The 21,867-nt window shown below is 35.4% G+C and overlaps 1 protein-coding gene across 7 annotated transcripts in view; it reads left to right on the forward strand.

Annotated features, from left to right (window-relative positions):
• The window catches only part of DMD (dystrophin), a 2,282,785-nt gene that overhangs the window by 1,465,564 nt on the left and 795,354 nt on the right, over positions 1 to 21,867 (forward strand). For all 7 annotated transcript variants that reach the window (XM_074220296.1, XM_074220284.1, XM_074220285.1 and 4 more), the window contains one exon: positions 14,424 to 14,525. In XM_074220296.1, the coding sequence (XP_074076397.1) occupies positions 14,424 to 14,525 (102 nt within the window). The remainder of the gene's footprint in view (positions 1 to 14,423; positions 14,526 to 21,867) is intronic.

Consider the following 21,867-nt stretch of genomic DNA (forward strand, 5'->3'; position numbering starts at 1 on the left):
AGAAAAGCTAAGTCATTCACAGTTGATCATCATACAATATTGCTGTAACTTTGTACAAAGTACATTTTACTTTGTATCAACTCATATAAGTCTTTTCAGGTTTTTCCTAAGAGGCTCTTACTCATATTTTCTTATGCAGAATAGCACTGTATCATATTCACATGCTACAATTTGTTTAGTCATTCCCCAAATGACAGGCATCCCCTCAATTTCCAATTTCTTTCTACCATCCATCTTTGTACAATAGGTCCTTTTCCTTTTTGTTGGAATAAACTCAGTAGTGGAATTGCTAGGTCAAAGGACATACATGGTTTTTAGAGCCCTTTGGGAATAGTTCCAATTATTCTACAGAATGGATGAATCAGTTTACAACTCCACAGTGCTATTAATGTCTCATTTGCCCTACATCCCCTCTAACATTGTCATTTTCCCTTTCTATCCTAGTAGTTAATTTAATAGGTATAATGTAGCAGGAATCTGCATTTCTCTAATCCATAGTGAGTTAGAACATTTTCATACTATGGTTACAGATAGCATTGATAACCTCATCTGAAAGCTATTCATACCTTTGGTCCTTTATCAATTAGGAAATTGCTCTTATTTTTTATAAATTTGATTCAGTTCTTTGAGAAATCAGGCTTTTTTACCATGACTTTCAGATAGTCCAATAAATTTTAAATTATCTCTTCTGGATCTATTTTCTACATCAGTTGTTTTTCCAATAGATCACATTGTCTTCTACTTTTTCATTCTTTTGATTCTTGATTTCTTATAAGATCATTGATTTCATTTGTTCAATTCTAATGGGGGGGGTGAGTAAAGCAATGGGATTAATTGACTTGCCCAAAGTAACACAGCTAAGTTTATTAAGTGAGTGAGGTTGGATTTGAACTCAGGTCCTCCTGACTCCAGGGCCAGTGGTCTATAAAATGCACCACCTAACTGCCCCTCAATTCCATCTATTTTTTTTGGAAATAAAACAAAAATTTATAAAAAGAAGTTGCAACACATAGAAAGTGATAGGAAGAGAGACAAGACAGACACACAGACAGACAGAGACAGAGACAGACGAAGAAAACAAGAATGAGAACAGCCAAGCACAACTGACTAGGTCAGGGAGTCAAAGAAGACTAGCACTGAGAAGAGCAAAAACCAGAGCTATTGTAACAGAGAAGGCTATTTAGCAGAAGTCCAATAATTAGGGGGGAAACTAGAAGGTCTATAAAGAGCAACAATAATATTTTATGATCCTAAACAGGGGGGGAGGTTGCCTGGGGGTAAATTATCACAAAAAAAGAGGCAAGAAAATGTTTTTACAATAGAATGAAAGGGGGGAGGTGAGTGGAAATGAACATTACTCTCATCAGAATTGGCTCAAAGAGGAAAATACACAGTCATTTGGGCAAAGAAATCTATCTTACCCTACAGGAAAGTGGGACTGTGGATAAGAGAAAATTGAAAGGGAGGGCAGATTGGGGGAGGAGTAATTCAGAAGTCACCAGATTTTTATGGCTTTGCCCCTGATCTAGAGGGCAAAAGGTGAATCCCCCCCACACACACCCTTATCAGACCTAGAATTAGGTAGAGCCTGAGGAGATCTGGATACAAATTTTACATTAAACAATGGTAGTCGATTTACATCTCAAGAGTGGGAAACCTCCATCCAATTTAACAAGATTTAACAGCCTTTAAGAATACAAATTTTGTTTCTGCTACATTCTGCTACATTCATAATTCTCTACATATTTTCCCTGCATCATTCCCCCCTCAAAATTATTTGGGACCCAGATTCTTCTGGGTCTTTCAGAGTCCATTTGGAGATGAATGCATTACAGCAAGGACTTCATTGAGGCAGGGTCCAGAGAATGTTTGGCTGACACAGCTGGTTGGCATCCTGCAGAGGCTGGTCTTGAAGATATACAACTGGAAAACAAAACTCAAGGGAAAAAAGTGAACAAGCAAAAACCAGAAATATTGTAGCAGAGAAGACTATTTAACAGAGGTCCAACAATTAGGGGGGAAACTAGAAGGTCTATAAAGAGCAAGAATCATATTTTATGCTCCTTAGGCAGTATCAAAATATCTTTTTATAAGAACATGGATTCCAACATAACACAGATTCATTATTTAGCCACATCAAGTTGTAAACGAAAGCTCAAAAATAGTATAAACAAATATACTGAATAAGCATTTTAAACTGCACATGTACAAAAAAGTAATTTGCAACAAAATTTTCTATTTTAGTTTTGGGGATGTTTAGAATGGAGGCCTCTTTTAAATCAGTTAAAAAATATACAATAAGGCATCATTCTGCTATAAACAGCCATACTGATATTTCTTTTCCTTAAAAGAATTTGTTGTGATAAAGTCACATCCTGTTAAAAGGGCAAGACAAAATACTTGCCAATTACTTAAACTTTAGAAGATAGAGTTCCAATGACTCACTCTCATACTTAATTATGATACACCTGGAATGATCATGGCAATTGTTATTATAATGCAGAGAGGGTCATGAAGCCATGTTCCCTTAAGAAGTCATAGTCATACAAGTTGGAGTGGCTAGGTGGCGTAGTGGATAAAGCACCAGGCCTGGAGTCAGGAGTACCTGGGTTCAAATCCGATCTCAGACACTTAATAATTACCTAGCTGTGTGGCCTTGGGCAAGCCACTTAACCCCATTTGCCTTGCAAAAAAAACCTAAAGAAAAAAAAGAAGTCATACAGGCAATCCTTTTCAATGAACCAGGCTCCAGATCTTCCAGGTGAGAGATTCCTTTAAGAGAATCCTACCCCAGTTGAGGCTAGGATCATTCTTTCAAAGGTCACTTACTCCATATGCAGCATTTAACATCAAACCCCATAGAGCTAATGGCTTCATTGGCATATCGTCTTTCTATTTTAACATACCTGATGTCAGACAGATCAATTATCAATACACTGTAATATAGTAATTACCTATAACCAGAGCTTCAAGTGACTGAACACTAAGGAGAGCCAAGAGAGTGCCAAGCTGTAATTTGGTATAAGAGATCCAGGGAAAAATTATAATTCAATTGTTACTCATGTACCTAAGGACAGTGCTGTAAATGGAATGCAAGAAAAACAGATTTTGAGATATAAATATGCAATAACCCTAATTCATATTTTTTATAAAATTAACTTTTTGCAATGAACTCATTTAGTTATTAACTATGTTTAAAATAACTAAACATCTCCTTCTGGCTAGGGGGTTGCTCATCATCTCCAGACTTATCACATAATAATTGACTAGAGATTATCACAGAGAAATCTCAAATTATCATCATTATTTTATCTTCCTCATGTTATATAGATGCTTTTCCCTCAAAGCAAATAACCACAGTTTAATCCCAGGTTACATATATAGCTGGAAACTTCTATACATAAACTTTTAACAACTAGCCAGGCCAGGGGAGAGATGTAAAAATGTCCCATTGATGTTTAAATACATACACACACACACACACACACACACACACACACACACACACACACACATATATTATAATACGTTTTTTGAATGTACCAATTAAGACCAGTCAAATTATTTTTGAAATCAATTAGAATTTCTTGAGGAACCTCTTTTCATGTTCATTAAGATTTTTGAAATAGCCAATCAATAGTTAAAATTGAATGCATACTTAATTAACTTTATAAAGTTCAAATCCAGGTATTTTAGTACAGAGATATTAGTTATTAGCACATGCTTAATTCAAAGATGAAATCTGAATTTCCTAGTCCCAGAAAAAGTTACTTTCTTTCTCTTTTTTTTTTCTTAACTAATTGATCTCGAGACTTCTCGAGCAATCTGCCCATTTCCCCTTCCCAAGGGTAGGATTTTCTCAGCCTAGATAATGTCTTTAAGGATTGGGGCTTGGAATTGAGTGGAGTGTGTGTCTAAGGAAAACGTGGTTGTTGCCCAACCCTCCTCCTCCCTTAACCAGAAAGAAGGCATGGGAGTCTCCTATTTTAAACAAAGGGGCTAAAACAAATTTGGAGGGAGGGGTCTTACCCTTACCACAGAGAAGCATGCATTCCATCTGAGACATAAGTTTGAGTTTTGAAGTTCTAAAAAAAATTTCCTTCTCCCTTCCCCACCCCCCCCTGCAGAGGATGGGGGTGGCAGAAAATGAGAGAGACCATTTCAAAGAGAAAGAGAGTTTCAGCCAAAGGCAATTTCCAGGAGCTCCGGTGTTTGCTTTGTCAAATCTAATTTCTTCCAAAGAGCAAGCACACAGCTTGTGTGTGGGGCGGGGGGAGGAGTCTTTGGTACCAAATTTTCTCCATGTTTAATTCTCCTAAACTTCTAGATAGGCAAACATGTCAACTGGACATAGGCCAAATACCTCAGAACTGCCTTTGCCAGTCAATCTGACTTCAACCACACAGGGCAGGCCTACATAAGGGCTACTGCAAACAACATAGAGCAGACCTACATTTAAGGGTGGTCAAACCAAAGGAGATTAGCACCTGGTGAAGTCTGAGCCAGGCACCTGCTAATCTCTTAATATCAATGTGCTACCCTTTTCCAGAGGGTAAGCAGGGAACAATACACAGAAGAAAGGCTAGGGGTCCAATAATTTTTCTACTTTTCTAAAAATCTAGGATCTAAAAAGGAGTGTGCTTCTCACCTATGGAGCTCAATCCAGTTTCCCAGGTCTGGGTAGAGTATCCTGGCTGGCTCACCAAAATGTAGCTTCTGGCTTGGTTTCAAATCTGCCTGTGACAAATCACCACTCAGACCTGGGAAACCAAGTGTGAAAATAAAAGAAAAAATTATTAAAAGTAGTTACAATAGAAAGTGAGAGGGAGAGAGCTCACCAGTGAATTCCCCTCCCCCCTTATTGGACCAAGAATTAGATTGAGGGTTAGGCCTGAAGAGATCAGGATACAAATTTTACATCAAACAATGAAACAATGGTAGTTCATTTACATCTCAAGAGTGGGAGACCTCCACTCAATTTAACAAGATTTAACAGCCTTTAAGATTACAAATTTTGCTTCTGCTACCTTTATAATTCTCTACTTCTAGTCCATTTACATCTTAGGAGCAGGAAACCACTCAATTTAACAAGATTTAACAGCCTTTAAGCTTACAAATTTTGTTTCTGCTACATTCTGCTACATCAGAATTCTTTACATCTTTTCCCTGCATCACTAAGAGTAAAATTTCTATCACCAAACTGATTCAAATGTATCTAACACTTTTGCTTTCTGGCATTTATTTGTGAGATTTTTAATGCCCATGTTCATGATCAATTTTTGTAAAGGTTCTGTACACTGCTAAGAAACATACTATTCTGTACCTATTCACTAGTAATTAGAGATCTATCATATCTAACTTTTCTAAAATTCCATTCAGATCAATAATTTCCTTCTTATTTAGTTTTTATTAGATTCATCTAGTTCTGTAAAGGGTATGTTAAAATTGCCAACTATTATAGTTTTACTTTTTGTTTATTCCTGTAAATTGATTAATTTTATCAACATTTCAGTACTATATAATAACATATAGTATGTATGCATTGATATTGATTCATTGTCTATGGTGACTTTAAGTATAGTGAAATTTATCTTGATCATTTTTAATTTTTTGTTGCTTTGTTTCAACATGTTTTCTACCCTTGTTTTTTCTTTAGTTCACCTGAAGCATAGTAGCTTATTTCTTATAAACATATTGTTGGATTCTAATTTGTTCTGCTACCTTTGAAGATGAGAGAAAATGTGCTCAGGAAAAGGGGGGCGGGTTAAGGATTGAACTGGGAGAAATGAGATTCAGGGAGGAGACAAAGATCTATGAGGGTTTTTTGGGTAAAGAACTCAATGTTGCAAACTTAGGGAGGTAAGAAGCTTAAATTTTAATTTAAAAAGTTGCAAAAACTGTTTGCAAGTTACTACAAAAAGTTCACAAGATACTATTAAAAGGCTCACAGATTAGGTTCTTTTGAATAACAGTAAGATATAATGACTTTCAGGAGAAGGAAGAGGGTGAGAGAGTTTGAAGAATCCTGCTCCCCTAGGAAGACTGGCCTCCCACAGTAAGATAAACAAGCAGGGAGTAAAAAGTAGAGAGAAGCAAAGTGGGGGGTGTCATTCTCCCCAAAAGTAGGCTAATTTCAAGGAAGAAAAGCAGTATAAGTAATAGACAAAATACGTAATACAGAAGGATAAAGAAATAGAAGAGTTTGGGGAATGATCCTCCTTAGAGTGGGCTGCCCTCCAAAGGCAGAGGAACTGATTCTAACTTTTTAAGGAATTATTTTCTTCAGTAAGCTTTTGCATCACCTCTTCCCTTGGACAAGTTTTAACTTTTTAAGAAGGGTTTTTTCCATTGAATTGTTGTGCTTCTTCCATTGGACAAATTCTGCTTTGTAAGGCAATCTCTTCTTCATTTTTCGTGATTTCACTCTCATTTCTCTTCCTAATTTTTATTCTACCTCTTTTACTTGATTTTCAATATCCTTTTGGAGTTCTTCCATGGCCTGAGAACAATTCATATTTTTCTTGGAGGTTTTCAAAGTAGGAGCTTTGACTTTGTTTTCTTCTTCTGAGTATATTTTAATCTTCCTTTTCACCATAGTAACTTTCATAGGTCAGTCCTTTTTTGTTTGTTCATTTTTCTTGTCTATGACTTAACTCTGTTATAGTAGGGCTTTATTCCCAGGATGTAGGGTGCTTTGTCCCAAACTTCTAAGTTTTTGTGCAAACTTTTTCTAGAACTACTTCTAGGAATCTGTAAATTTTCAGTTCTTCCAAGATGGTATGATTTAAGGAGACCTGTTTATTACTTCCCTGGTCTGTATAAGTGACCAAAATCACTCTTTTTTGAATGAATTTGAATTTGAGGAGTGTTCCTGAACCCCTGAGGCACCAAGCTCTGGTGTGCTCCTGCTCCTCCTTTCCCTTGGATTGTGGCCTAGGATTGTGATCCAGATCTCAAGATGAGCAAAGCAACAGAGTGCTGCCTCAGTGCTAGCAAAGAGACCCCTTTAATCTTCTTCTGACCCCTTTTCTTTCTTTGGGCTGAGAACTCTGGAAGTAACTATTGCCACAACTAACTCATTGTCTCCCAAAGCCAATTTCCATTGTTCTGGGTCTGTACTGCAGAGGTCTGTGCTGAACTGTGTTTTGCTTTCACCCTGTTGTGACAGATCTTTCTTGATGACCTTCAAAGTTGTCTTGGGCAGTCAAAAATGTTTTACTCTCTTTTTATGGATTCTGCACTCTGGAATTTATTTAAAGTCATTATTTTATGGTATTTGGAGGGGTTTGAGGGATAACTCAGACAAGTCTCTGACATCTTATTTCAGCCTCCTTGGCTGTTAGATCTTGAAAGGATCTGATCTCAGCTGAATTAACTTAATAGTTTCTTCTCAATGCCTATGAATGTTGTCAAATATATTTCTCCCACTACATCTAAGCAAGTCTCAGTTTGATTACTATTGAATAACTTATGAATATATCACTTGGTTCAATAACTAAACTATACTACGTGGGGACTGGCCTGGGGTTATATTTAATCCAGAAAAGATAAGCAGCTAGACAATGGATGATGTAGATGGACAATGAGTTAGTCACAAGTTAAATCATATTAATAAAATTATAGGTTTTCAACAACTTCTGCTATTATTCTTTTAGTCTTTTTTTTAATAAAAAGTATTTTTAACCCTAGTATTTTCCCAGGGATGCCAAATAGATGCAAATTAAGGAACACCCCACCTCAAAAGAACTGAAATTGTAGAAAACATAAAAGGCGACACCTAATATTCAGATGAATTGAATATCATACTCTTAAAAATTTAAATTGTAGAATATTAAAAGGACAAGTCTATAGTAGGTATGGATAGACTGGGCAAATCATCACAGTGCCTTTCCTGGATTTGCACAAGAGGATATAGAAAAGACTGTGCCAACACAGAAGTTCCATAGGAAGACAAGATTATATTAGCACTTCTCTTAGGGAAGGAGTTGGAAACCTCTAAGATTTGAATATTCCCTAACCAGACTATAAAATGCAAGTTTAGAAAAACTTGCCAGCACTTTAACCACTGACCCGCAGAGTATAAGTAGAAACCAGTGGCAGGAACCCAAGAAATTAAGGTCAGGTTCAAACCTACTACAACCATTTATGACTAAAAGATGGCAAAGATTATGAACCTGGGACAAAGTCCTAAATAAAAATTTAAAACTGGAGATATGAAAAAAATTCAAAAACACTTTTAACAGTATGAATAAATATTATAAACCAAGCGATGTCCAGAAGAAAATGACTCCATAACATCTGAAGGTAAATTCTCAGGGGAAAAAAAAAAACCCTTATTCATAGGACCATAAGAGTTCATGGAAGAAATGAAGCAAAAAAATTTTAATGGAATTTTAAGTGAAATATTTTTAAGGCACACAGTTCCTAGCATATCGTGGGTGACTAAGCAGTGCTTTTTCCTTTCTATCCTTTCCATGTGTCAATAAAATGAGAACTCTAGAAGAATGAATTGAAAGGAAAATAGATAATAATAGAAGCTGAGAAACCATATTCAAATACCCAGAAAAATTAAAATGGATCAGACAGAACTCAGTTATTTCAAGGCATCACAAACATATTGAATAAATATCAAAAAACTAAAAAATAAAGGAAAATATAAGGTATCAAAAGTTATCTGAAAAATAGGCCAATGAAAGATAATTTAAGAATCATCAAATTCTCTGAAATACAAGACTAAAATATAAAAAAAAATCCCAAGTACTTTGTTTTAAAAAAAGTCACAAATTAATCTGTCCAACAATGCTAGATTCTTGTAGAAGTAAACATAATTGGCCTCCCCACAAAGAAAGAGAAACATCAAGAAAAATAGAGAGAGAAAAAAAAGAGTTTTCAGTCTGTATTCAGAAACTATCAACTCTGTCTTTGGGATGGATAGCATTCTTTATCATAAGTCCATCAGAGAAGTTGCTTCAATATTTTTCCCCCACAGTTATTATTACTAGGTATAATTCCCTCCATCCTATTCCTCCTCATCCCCATTTATTCTATTCTCAACTTCCTTTCATCCTGTTCCTCTTCAAAAATGTTTTGTGTCTGACTACCCTCTCCCATGATCTTCCCTCTCTTCTATCACCTACACCCTGCCTCCCCTCCCCTGTCCCCTTTCTCCCATCCCTTTCTTCTCCTTTTTTCCTCTTGGGTAAGATGGATTTCTATTGCCAAATGTTATTTGCTCTCTGAGCTACTTCCAATGAGAGTGAAGGCTCACTCTTTCCCCCCTCACGTACCCCACTTCCACTCCTTTGAAAAAGCTTTTGCTTGCCTCTTTTTATGTGAAATAGCAGCCCATTCTACCTCTCCTTTACCCTTCTTCCATTGCATTCCTTTCTTGCTCATTAACTCCATCTATATAATATAATATAATATAATATAATATAATATAATATAATATAATATAATATATAATATAATATAATATAATATAATATAATATAATATAATATAATATAATATAATATAATATATAATATAATATATATATAATATATATAATATATATTATACCCTTCATAGTCAGCTCCCTCTTTTGCCTTGTCTATATATGCTCCTCCTAATTGCCCTAATTTCCCTAATGAAAAAGTTTATATGAGTTATCAGTATCATTTTCCTATGCAGGAATACAAGCAATTCAATATCATTACATCCCTCATAATTTTCCATTCCCTTCTACCCTCTCTATGTTTCTTGAGTCCTGTACTTGAAGATCAAACTTTCTGTTCAGCTCTGGTCATTTCAACAGAAAAGTCTGAGAGTCTCCTATTTCATAGCCAAAAGTTCATCTTTTCCCCTGAAAGATATGTTTAGTTTTTCTGTATAGTTGATTCTTGGTTGTAATCCAAGTTCTTTTCCTTCCAGAATATCATATTCCAAGTCCTATGAGCCTTTAATGTAGAAGCTGCTAAATCCTGTGTAATAGTGACTGTAATGCCATGATACTTGAATTGTTTTTTTCCTGATTGCTTGTAATATTTTCTCCTTGACCTGGGAGTTCTGAAATTTTGCCATGATATTTCTGGGAGTTTTAATTTTGGAATCTCAGGAGATGATTGGTGGATTCACTCAGTTTCTATTTTACCCTCTGCTAATAGGATATCAGGGCAATTTTCCTGGAGAGTTTCTTTAAAAATGAAGTCTAGACTCTTTTCCTAGTCATGACTTTCGGGTAGCTCAATAATTTTAAAATTATCACTTCTAGATCTGTTTTCCAGGTAAGTTGTTTATTCCAATGAGATATTTCACATTTTTCTTCAAGTTTTTCATTCATTCTTTTGTTTGTTTTATTGCTTCTTGATCTCTCACAAAGTCATCTTAGCTCCATTCTACATTTGAAGGAATTATTATTTTTTTAGGTTTTTGCAAGGCAAATTGGGTTAAGTGGCTTGCCCAAAGCCACACAGCTAGAATTATTAAGTGTCTGAGCCCAGATTTGAACCCAGGTACTCCTCACTCCAGGAACAGTGTGCCACCTAGCCACCCCTGAAGGAATTATTTTCTTCAGAAAACTTTTGTAACTCCTTTTCCATCTGGCCAATTCTGCTTTTTAAGGTTTTCTTCTCCTCATTGACCTTTTGGATTGCTTTTTCTATTTAATATAAACTGGTTTTTAAGATGTGATTTTCTTCACTATTTTTTTTATATTCTTCACCAAGCTGCTGACTTAGTTTTCATGATTTTCTCACATTGGTCTCATTTCTCTTCCCAATTTTTCTTCCACCTTCCTTACTTAATTTTCAAAATCTTTTTTGAGCTCTTCCAAAACCTAGGTGACTATATTTTTCTTGGAGGTATTAGACACAGAAGTTTTGATTTTGTTATCTTCTGAAGATTAAAGTAATTATCTATTGTCAGATTTTTTTTTCTTCTATTGTTTGCTTATTTCCCCAGCCTATGACTTGATTTTAACTCTGTTAAAGTAGGATTCTGCCTCCAGTATGGAGGATGCACTTTCCCAAGATTTTGAAGGTGTGGTTATTTTCAGGGACTGCAATTCTTTCAAGGTCTTATGAGAGGCTCTGACTGCTTTCCTGGTCTATGATCTGGTCTGTGGATGACTAACAGGCACTCCCCTCTGTCATCAAACTGTGATAAGGGTGTCTACTTCATTTTGGCAGTAAAACTCCCCTTTCTGAGACTGGGATCTGAGTATGGACAAAGCAACAGAGTCCTGCCTCTGAGAAAGCAGAGACCTTTGCAGTCTGCCCTGAACCCCTTGCTGCCTGTGGCCTGAGTACAGTGGAAGCAGCTACTGGGTGGCTTCCTAGGCTTGCTTCTGGGTCCTGGGGTCGGGCTGTGCTGAATCCTGCACTGGACTGAGCTTCGCACTCATTCTGGCGGCAGCAGAGTTTTCCCCAAGTTGTCCTTGGTAATCCCTGGGCTGAGAGGTCTGGAAACCACCCCCACTACCATGGACCCAGGCACCCTCAGGGACCCCAGAACCCTGTGATCTATTCCTTAATGGCTGTAGCCAGTTCACTTCAGGATGGCCCAGGTAGTACTGTGGCCCTTTCTAAGCTATGGATCTTCCAAGTTGTCTTGGGCCAGAAAATTGTTTCACTGAGTCTTTCTGAAGATTCTGTCACTCTAGAATATGATTATAGCCATTATTTAAAGGCATTTGGAGTGGTCTGGGGAGAACTGTCAGGATTTCCTGCCTTCACTCTGCCATCTTGGCTCCACCCCCATCACTACCAGATTCTGAGGATGAATTAAAAAATACAGAGATTCAGTTGGATATCTCCTGAAAGAAATTCTAAAATGAGAACTACTAGAAAAATCATAGCCAAAATTCAAAATTTTGTTAGGATCTTGTTACACTTGACAATTATAACTTTAAAGAAGAGGAAATCTTAGAATAAAATATTCTAAAAGGCAAAAAATAAGTGTCTAAAACATGCCTAAAATAAAACTCATTTTCCTCCAGTCTACCAAAAAAAAACTCAAAAGCAAAAAATAAATTTAATTCTTCTTCCTAACTTTCCTATTTCTGTTGTGGGAATCCCCATCTTTCCAGTCATTCATATTCACTGTTATTCTTGACTTTTGCTTTTCTGTCACCTTCCATTAGTAGCAAAATCTTATTGAATCTTTCTCTACAGTTACATATTCCTTTTTAAATCCCCTCTTCCCCCCTCCTCTTATATCCATCTGTCTAATTCAGAGCCTTATCATTTCCTGCCTATTCCATTAGCTTTTATCATCTACACAGTTGACTCATTAAGTATAAATCTGATTATCTCCTCTGCTCAAGAAGCTTCAGTGGCTCAAGATTCTCTCTCTCTCTCTCTCTCTCTCTCTCTCTCTCTCTCTCTCTCTCTCTCTCTCTCCCCCCCCCCCTTTTGGCATTTTTGGTAAGGCAGTGGGTAAGTGACTTGTGCAAGGTCATACTGCTAGGTAATTTTTAAGTATCTGAGTTTGGATTTGAAGTCAGGTCCTTCTGACTTCATGACTGGTGCTTTATACACTGGATCACCAAGATGCCCCAACAAGGTTATCTCTGAAAGAATATACAAATCCCTTTTCAGTCTCCCCCCCCTTTTTTTTTTAACAATTTAAAGCCCCTGCCATCTGTCTCCATTCAATCTTTTCAAAGTCTTTTTGTATTATTCTCCCTTAAGCATTCTCTATTCTATTCTAATTTGTTTTTCCCCATAAATCTTATTTCACATTCTTCCATGCCTTTGTACATATATACTTGTCACATACTCACTCCTTACTTCTACCTCTTAGAGGCTCTTGTTTCTTCAAATAGTTCATGCTACCCCCTTTGCAAAGATCTTGGTTAAAAAAGCCTGTTTCTGGATCCTTGTTTGGATATACTCTCTAAATTTGTTTTCACCTGCTTCTAGCCAGTCCACCTTAATGACTTAACTTCCATATTCTCTACTGTTCATATGCCTCCTGATTCGGACTGAACATTATTTTTCTAGGGTCAGGGATACCTGACAACTCATTTTCCTTCTGAGAAATACTGAAGGTCTTCTATTACTCTTGTCACTATACAAGCCTTCCAGGATCCCCATAAGAAAGGGGAAATGTAAATCAATTGAATAGAATATATATATGTGTGTATATATATATATATATATATATATATATATATATATATATATATATATCACAATAGCACAAATTTAAATATACTACACAAATATTCATATATTTATAGGTATGTGACTATGCAAAATTTATGAACATATTTGTATGTGTTTATATCTGTGTGATTATACAAAAAATGGGTTATGTTGAATTCTATGTGGTAATAAAAAGTAAAGATAGTTCTTGGCTAATCTGGAAAAGCTTTCTGGAAGAGCTCCAGAGGCTCTGATTGATACCTGACATTGATTAATCATTACTCATGTTGAAAAAAAAAGTATTTTTCCTAAAATCCATTTTATAATATTTAACTTTATTTCCTTTAACTGAAATATATGACTATTTTGCTATGTTTCTTTCTTCAGTGGAATCAGAAAGCAGCTCTAACAAACTACCTTATAATAAAACATCTGAAGACAGATGATTTTCTTTTCTTCCAGTTGAAAACCATGATAGAAATCATTTCATTCCTTTTAATAGGGCTGTATCACTTAGGACATCTTAAGAATCAAGAGAACCAATATATTGCAATGTTGAGAGGCATCCAGGGAATTGAGAAGATCTGGATTCGAGTCCTATTTTTATATAACCTTGGAAAAATCACTTAAAATTCTTACTGATCCTGATAATTTTCTAAGACTATAATTTGATGAAAATTTGATAACCTGTAGTGGTAGAATCTCTTCAATGGAAACTACCTATTCCAACGAATTTATAGTTCTGAACCAAAAATAAGATAATAATAATAATAATAATAATAATAATAATAATAATAATATTGCATTTTCAGCACTTACTTTTCCCTGTAAAATTTTTTAGTGATATAGAAAGGGTAAACTGATTGTTACTTAAAGTTTGCTATGAAAAACTAAAGCAAGATTCATATAGTAAGATGGAAGAACCAAGTTAATCTTTCTAATAACATATTGAACTATACTAATTACGGTGAAAGGCTGTACTTCACTTGTTTTCTAATTGATATACGAAAAGCAGTACATTATAGCTATGCACAACATGATACTGTGCAAATAACAATGGAAATAGGAAAAACAAAGTAAGCAGGGCTAAATATTAAAAAGTATTTCACTAGGACTGCCATAGCCCACCTATTTTTGGTAATTATTTTTTGTTCTCTGTCAGTGCTCATTCTTTCCTCTTGCCTCCAGATACTTTTTTTTAGCACCACATGTAGAGCCTCCAAGAGGATATTTAAAGTTAGTAATTTTATTGGTACTGTGAAGTTAATCTACACTGTGTGTTTTTCCCCCCAGGAAATCGAAGCAACAGTTCAAGCTAAACAGCCGGATGTGGAAGGAATTTTATCTAAAGGGTGGCATTTATACAAGGAAAAATCAGTCACTGAGCCAGTAAAGGTAATGAAGCAACATCAAGTAATATCCATTACCACCTAATGGGTTATGCTTCTCATGTTGTACACTTGCCACTCTTGTGGTCTATTTATAATCAATGAAATAACCTCAGAGACAATATTGGGTTTTCTGCAATAGTGGAGGCAGAGCTGTCCTTATGATCTGCTTGCTATTTATATATTCTGATCCCAGAATTGTTAATATGTCTTTACAGCAAATCATTCATTTTTATATTGGTGCTTTTTCATCTGGAGAGTAGGGGAAGTGGAGTCTACCTTCCAAAGAAATTATTTTTTTTTACTCTTTTATTATTTTTTCCAGGATCAATACTTTTCATATTGTTTGAATTCATTCAAATCAAGGCTTTATATCATACTTGTCTGTCTCTGGCAGTTGTAGGAATTATCTTTCCATTGCTCTTTCATTTGATGAAGAAAATCAGTATTTTATTAGGGCAAGATTTTTGAGAAGGGGGCTTGTTATATAGATATTACATAATTTATATAGTTATTGCCTGAGAAAGTCGATGAGCGAAAGCATGCAACCTCTTCTTCCTCATGATGTACATCTTCAAGTTCAGCAAAAATATGAATTTCCGGACTTAATATTAGGAGAAAAGAACAGTTAATTTCACAGTATTATAGATCTAGAACTGAAAGGTTGCTAAGAGGTCATTTGATCCAAATCCTCTGTCACAAACCAGAAAATGGAAGATTGAACAGGGAGCAAGTATCAGCCACAGGAAGTTGCTGTTAAGGACTGGCTAATTAATAATTTGCTATTTCATAAGATCTTAGATTGAAAGATGCAGTAGATATTGGAAGTCAAGTTATTCAGAGCCCCTAATTTTATAGATGAAGAAACTGAGACCAAGAAGACTAGTAATGTTACAATGTCACTAACTAATGTCACAATGGTAACAGATATGTTGCCAAATAAATATTAGATGCATGGTATTATATTTTATTTTTGTACTCCACAAAAATTATAACTCTATGCTTTGATTAAATGTTCTTGAGAATATTTAATTGTCACTTATTGATCCTGGTTTCTCTTCCTATTGTTATAAGGCTAAAAATACAATGGTACTCTCTCTCATGTTTAAAACAAATTTAAACCAACTCAGGTCAACAACCTCATTATACAAAGTCAATTTGTCCTTGCAAATAACATTACTGTGACTTATATTCCATTTCTAAGGTCACCAGCTTTTCCCCACTTTGTTCTTTGCTTAGACTGCATTTCTGTAAAATGTTTGTTTTTCCTACAGTTTACAAGAGACTTCTTAAAGAAAATTTTGGCCTGTACAGAATGTTCTAATTCTGGCTTGTTAATAAGATAGTTTGTTTACTCTAAATGGTGATACATATTTGTCTAAGAAGGAATTGTTTAGTTTATAAAACCCATAGAAAATAATTTGTTACCCACTTGCCTAAAATAGTATCTGGAGTTTTTATAAACTGACAGTATTTCTAATGCCTGGCATTGTAAATATATAGAAAACACCTTGAGAGAAGAAATGAAGACAGGTTTACATTTGTTCCCTAATGCAAAACAGGAAGTAAATTGCTGGTCACCTTTTCTAGTTTTAACAGTATAACCATTATGATAGAGAATAGAGTTAGTCCAACTATGTGCCAGACACATAAAGAAGCAAATATTTTAGTTATGATGGTTGAATTTTTCCATTTTCCCGACCTCAATAATGTTTTTCAAAATATATAACTGCCAGACAGTCAACAAGCATTTATCAAGTACAATTGGTCAGGTAATTTAGGGCTTTGGATGCATAAAAAAAGCAAAATCTGTCCTTGTCTGGGAGGAGCTTACATTGTAATACTGGAGACATGAAAATAAGTATCTAAAAGCAGATATATGGAAAATGGAAGGAAGGTAATCTGAAAGCAAAAGATATTGGGACCTGGAGCGACAAATAAAGACTTTCTGAATAAAAGGAGAATTTGAACTGAGTATAGAAGGAAGTCAATAGGAAGAAGTGAAGAGGAAGAATGTTCTGGTTTTGAAAAACAGCCACTGCAAAGAGGTGGAGATGTAGATAAAATGTCATTTGAGAAAATTAGTAAATAGACCAGTATAAATATATCAAAAATAGAGGAGATTGGTTACATCTACAATTATACAGGAAGAAACAAAATAATAGCAAGGCAGGTGGTACAGTGGATTGAGCATCTAGCCTAGAATCGGGAAGATTTGAGTTCAGTATTACTTATTAACTGTGTGTCCCTGGGAAAATCATTTAATCTCTGTTTGTCTCAGTTTCCTCATCTATAAAATGGGAATAATATTAAGACCTACCTCCTAGGATTGTATAAGGAACAAATGAGGTAATATATGTAAGGTGCTGACCTCAGTGCCTAGACCATAGTAGGTGCTAAGGTTAGCATGAGCTGTTAGTATTGTTGTTGTTGTCATTATTATTATTTATAAACATTTTAAGTATCAAATAGTAGCATTTATACTTGCTTTTAGAGGTAAAAAGGACCCCACTGGAGTTTTTTGAGTGGGGGAGGAGGGATGTAATATGGTGACATAATAAGAAAATATTTATAAAAAATACTTTAACAGTTGAAGGAGAGAGTTAAGGCAAAAAAAAAAATTAAAAGGCAAATGCAGTGATCCAGAAGAGAGATTATAATGGCCCAACTCACTGTGGTGACTGTATGAGTAGAGAGAATTGACAAGATTTTGCAATGAACTAGATATTGGGAGGGTAGGAAAGTGAGGAGTTGAGGAAGACACCAAGGTCAAGCATGTAAGTGATTGGAGAATGACGTCCACTAATAGGAAAGTTTGGGTAGAGGCCAGCTAGGGAGAGATATAAAGAGTTCTCTTTTAGACAAGCCAAGTTTGACATGCTGTTATAGGATCTACTAGGTGCCAAGAACTCGGCTAAGAACTTTTCATTATAATCTCACTTGATCCTCACAACAACCCTGGTTGTTATGCCCAGTTTACAGATGTGAAAATAGAGTTTAAGGGACTTGTAGGCTCACACAGCTAGAAGTTGTGTGAGGTTGGATTTAAACTCAGGTCTTTCTGATTCCAGGCACCACCTAGCTATCTCCAAGACTATAGATAGAGACCAGAGGTGCATATAGTCTTCTGCGTAATCATGTTAATTGAACTCACATCATCTGTTAATGTCACAAATGAGAAATAGAGTAAGAGAAAAGGGCGCAAGACGGAGTCCAGGGGTATGATATGGATGAAAGTTCTAGAGGAAACTAAGAAGGAAGAGTCAGATAGATAGTAGAACCAAGAGAAACTAATACCATAGAAACCTAGAAATGAGAGAATATTCAGGAGAGGGCAGACATGGTAAGTATTGTCAGGTGAAGAGCTTTAGAGAGAGAGAGAACAGTTTCCATTGATTTGCGATGTCAGAAGTCAGAATACAGAGGTTATAGAAGATAGTAAAAGAAGAGCAGAAGACCTGAAGTTTGGGCCCATCTTTGACACTAATTAGTTGGGTGACTATGAGCACATCACTTAATGCCCTGAAATTCTCCATCTCTAATTTGAGTATAAAAATAAATGTACTACCAGCTTTTCTCAAACTCTCAACTCCAAGTATTTCCTCTGACTGTTCCCCAGGCTTTCAATCTATTTCTCCTCATGTCTATCACTGGCTTCTCTGACTTTCCTTAAGTACCAACTAAAATTTTATCATCTAGTCTAAAAAATAAGTCTTTTCCAACCCTTTTAAATTTTAATGCCTCCATTCTCATACTTTCTATTTATGATATACAGATATATATCTTTATCTATAATCTGTCTCTGTCTGTCCATACTTTGTACCTATTTATTAGCTTATTGTCTCCCCCCCCTTACAATGTGGAAGAATTGAGAGCAAATTCTGTCTTTTACCTCTTTTTTGTACTACTACCACAGAACCTTCCACATGCAGATGCTTAATAAATATTTATTAATTGACATTACATGTCCCTTTTTCTTGATTCACAATCCTCTGCTTTAATGATTACAGTAGACTTCTCCTTCATTTCCATCCCTCTGCTTCCTCAACTCTTTTCTCTGTAATTGATCCTCAAGACTTTTAAAATGATTTTCCTAAACCATAGATTTCACAATGTCATTCTTTTACTTACTAAAACCCCAATGTCTCCCTATTGTCTAGAAAATCATATAGAGTGTCCTGTTTGGCATTTCAAGCAGTTCTAACCTGAGCTTTTCCTAACCATTCTTCTTACAATTTCATCCCCATCTCATGCTCTATGGTCCAGCAATACTGACCTTGAAAGAGATAATGCCTTTCCTGTTTGACAATATGCCTTTGCCTATTCACTCCCAGGCTTGAAATGCTATCCTTCCTCACCATCAACTTTCAGCATCTCATCTCAGAGTTCTTTAGAGAGTCAGCTCAAATGGCTAGTTCTACAAATCTTTCTGGTCTCTCCTTCTCCTCTTTCACCCCATTCCTAGCCACCTAAGCCTTCTCTTTCAGATTTCCTTCAATTACTGATATAAGCATTTTGTTCCTACTAACTTACAACAAAGAGTGATTATTGGGGCAGCTAGGTAGCATAGTGGATAAAGTGCTGGGTCTTAAAAAGATCAAACATGACTTCCTCAGACTCTTACTGTGTGACCCTGGCAAGTTCATTTAACCCTGTTGCCTCAGTTTCTTCATCTATAAAATGCTGGAGAAGGAAATGGTAACTTCAACATTTTTGCCAAGAAAACCCCAAATGGGGTCAGGAAGAGTGAATGGGACGCAACTGAAAAATGACTGAATGATAACAACATTAATTTACATACTGTATCTCTCACTGGCAAATATGCTCCATGAGGACAGGGATTAGTTTTGTGCTTTTATGTTTCTTTGTTTCTACAAAACTTATGCTGGCAAATAATAAATACGTGTTGATTGCTTGATTGATGTCTCAAAGCTTTTATATTTTTAAAGAGCTAGACTCAAAACTATTTCCAATTTGCCTATGGTGAGGCACTTGGATACTACAAGATGTTTTCAAAATTTAAGGTCAAAATTTTTTGTTATTATGATTCTCCTCTAAAATGACTTATACCAAGACAGCTAGATGGCACAGTGGATAGAGCATTGGCTCTGGAGTTAGGAATACTTGAGTTCAAATTCAGCCTCAGACACTTAATAATTACCAAGCTGTGTGGCCTTGGGCAAGCCACCTAATCCCATTGCCTTGCAAAAACCTAAAAAATAAATAAATGAATAAATAAATAAATAAATAAATAAATTGACTTATACCTGTGTGTGTGTGTGTGTGTGTGTGTGTGTGTGTGTGTGTACACACACACACACACACGTAGGTATATGTAACTTAAACAAATTAGACTTCATTTACTACATTTTTCTCCCAAGTCTCATTCCCATCCAAAAGGTATCCTACATTCAATAACTAGCATTTTTGAGTTCCATTCACATATTTCAAATCCACGTTTGTTCCTTGGCCAAATTCGTTTGGGAAATGCTATGGTAAAGATCTGTATTTCATGTTAATTTGCCTTTTAAAAATCACTTCCAACACTAAAGCTACAATCTTAGAACCTAAATTGATTATTGCTTATTATATTCACAGAAGAAGTCATTTCATTTTACTTTAATGCAGTTAATTTATCAGTTTTAATGTTTCTAAGTACCTTGTACCCATTGAAAAATAAATAGTGATGAACTGCCAAAAGTTACTTTATATTGTCAGCATTCTTGGAGGGAGGTACTTAGTATATATTTGATTTTGCTGACTGATGTAATTATAATTAACAAACAGTTTTCTTTAGAACAAAATTCTAACTCATTTCTTCTTTATTTAGTATTAGATTTTTCTAGTCAAGAAGCATTCACTTTCAGGGCAGTTAGGTCATACAGTGGATAGAGTATCAGCTGGCATCAGGAGGACCTGAGCGCAAATCCAGTCTCAGGCATCTAATAATTATCTAGCTGTGTGATCCTGGGCAAGTCACTTAAACCTATTGCCTTGCAAAAAAAAGAAGCATTTCCTTTCCTCCCTCTCCTTTCCCTTCCCCTTTCTACTTTCAGTTTATTTTTTGAAGAAATTAATTTTATTGGATTTAGAGTTTGTATTATGTCATGGTACATATGCTTGATAAATTGCTATCAATAACATCATTTTGCACCATATTTATTCTGTCACAAAAAACTGGTGTGTAACACTTGGGCAAGTCACTTGACATCTATGTCAAGAAGCAAATTTCTAACACTATATGTTGCATTTCAAGGGTAGAGGGAGTTTCATTATCTTTCATACCAAGTCTCTTGTTCCTTTTCCCCTAAGCCAGGGGACAATTGTTATTTCTAAAGTAAGCAACTGTACCATTTGAATAAGCATATACCCACCTAAAGTATTCAAATTTTACTTCTTCAAACCATTTTGATGAGAATAACTTGAAATGAATTATTAAAATGCATAATTTAAAATATACACCATATTAGAAATAATTGAATATTCTCCATTTGATTACATTTATGTCCCAAAAAATAAAGAACTGATTTTAGGGAGACTCTCTTATAAAGCTTTATTTGATTTCACTAAAAGGAACTACTTCTGAGTAGGCAATTATAAAAGCCCAAAAGCGATTAGTGTCCTGGCTTAATTTTTTTTAATTAAAAGGGAAATGAATGTAAAAATAACTTTCCCTAAATGAAACTAAAAAGTTTCCAATTAAAAAAATTAAATATCTGTAATCCTCATGGCAATACAATGCAGATTACTGCTTTTGCAGATATCATTTTGAAGTCCTGGTATACAAAGGAAGGGGGAGCACTCTTCACTGAGTCTTCTAGCTTCAGAGGGGGAAGTTAGAATGGAAGAATTAGTTATCTAGAAAGAAAGACTAGGTTCATGGAATTTAATCAGGGCAAAAAACAAAATATAAAGAAGGCTAGTACAGCATTTTGAGAAGTAGGAATCAATCATCTTCTCTATAAAGATATTAGAACAAGAAGCTGCATCATCAAAATTGTAACCATTGTTTTCTTTAGTTTTGCAAACAGGTGAAGATAAATTGTGGGCAGAACACTAAACAAAATGCTGTGTACCATCCCCTTGGGCAACTCAGGAAAGGGGACTAAGCCTATAGTTAAACCTGAGTTCAAATGTAGCCGAAGACATTTAAAAGCTGTGTGACCCTAGTTTGTGTCCACAGACTCACAAGAGGTCAAAGCTAGAGCTTGTTTTGTATCTACAGGTATGAGTACCAAAAAAAGAATCACAAGTTGTAGCAGATATAGGAATCACTGGAGTAAGCAGATTAATGAATAAAAAAAAGTTTTTAAGTTCTTACTTCTTGGCAAACACTGTGCTAAGTCCTG

Source organism: Macrotis lagotis, chromosome 1, assembly GCF_037893015.1.
Source record: "Macrotis lagotis isolate mMagLag1 chromosome 1, bilby.v1.9.chrom.fasta, whole genome shotgun sequence".
Taxonomy (NCBI): Eukaryota; Metazoa; Chordata; class Mammalia; order Peramelemorphia; family Peramelidae; genus Macrotis; species Macrotis lagotis.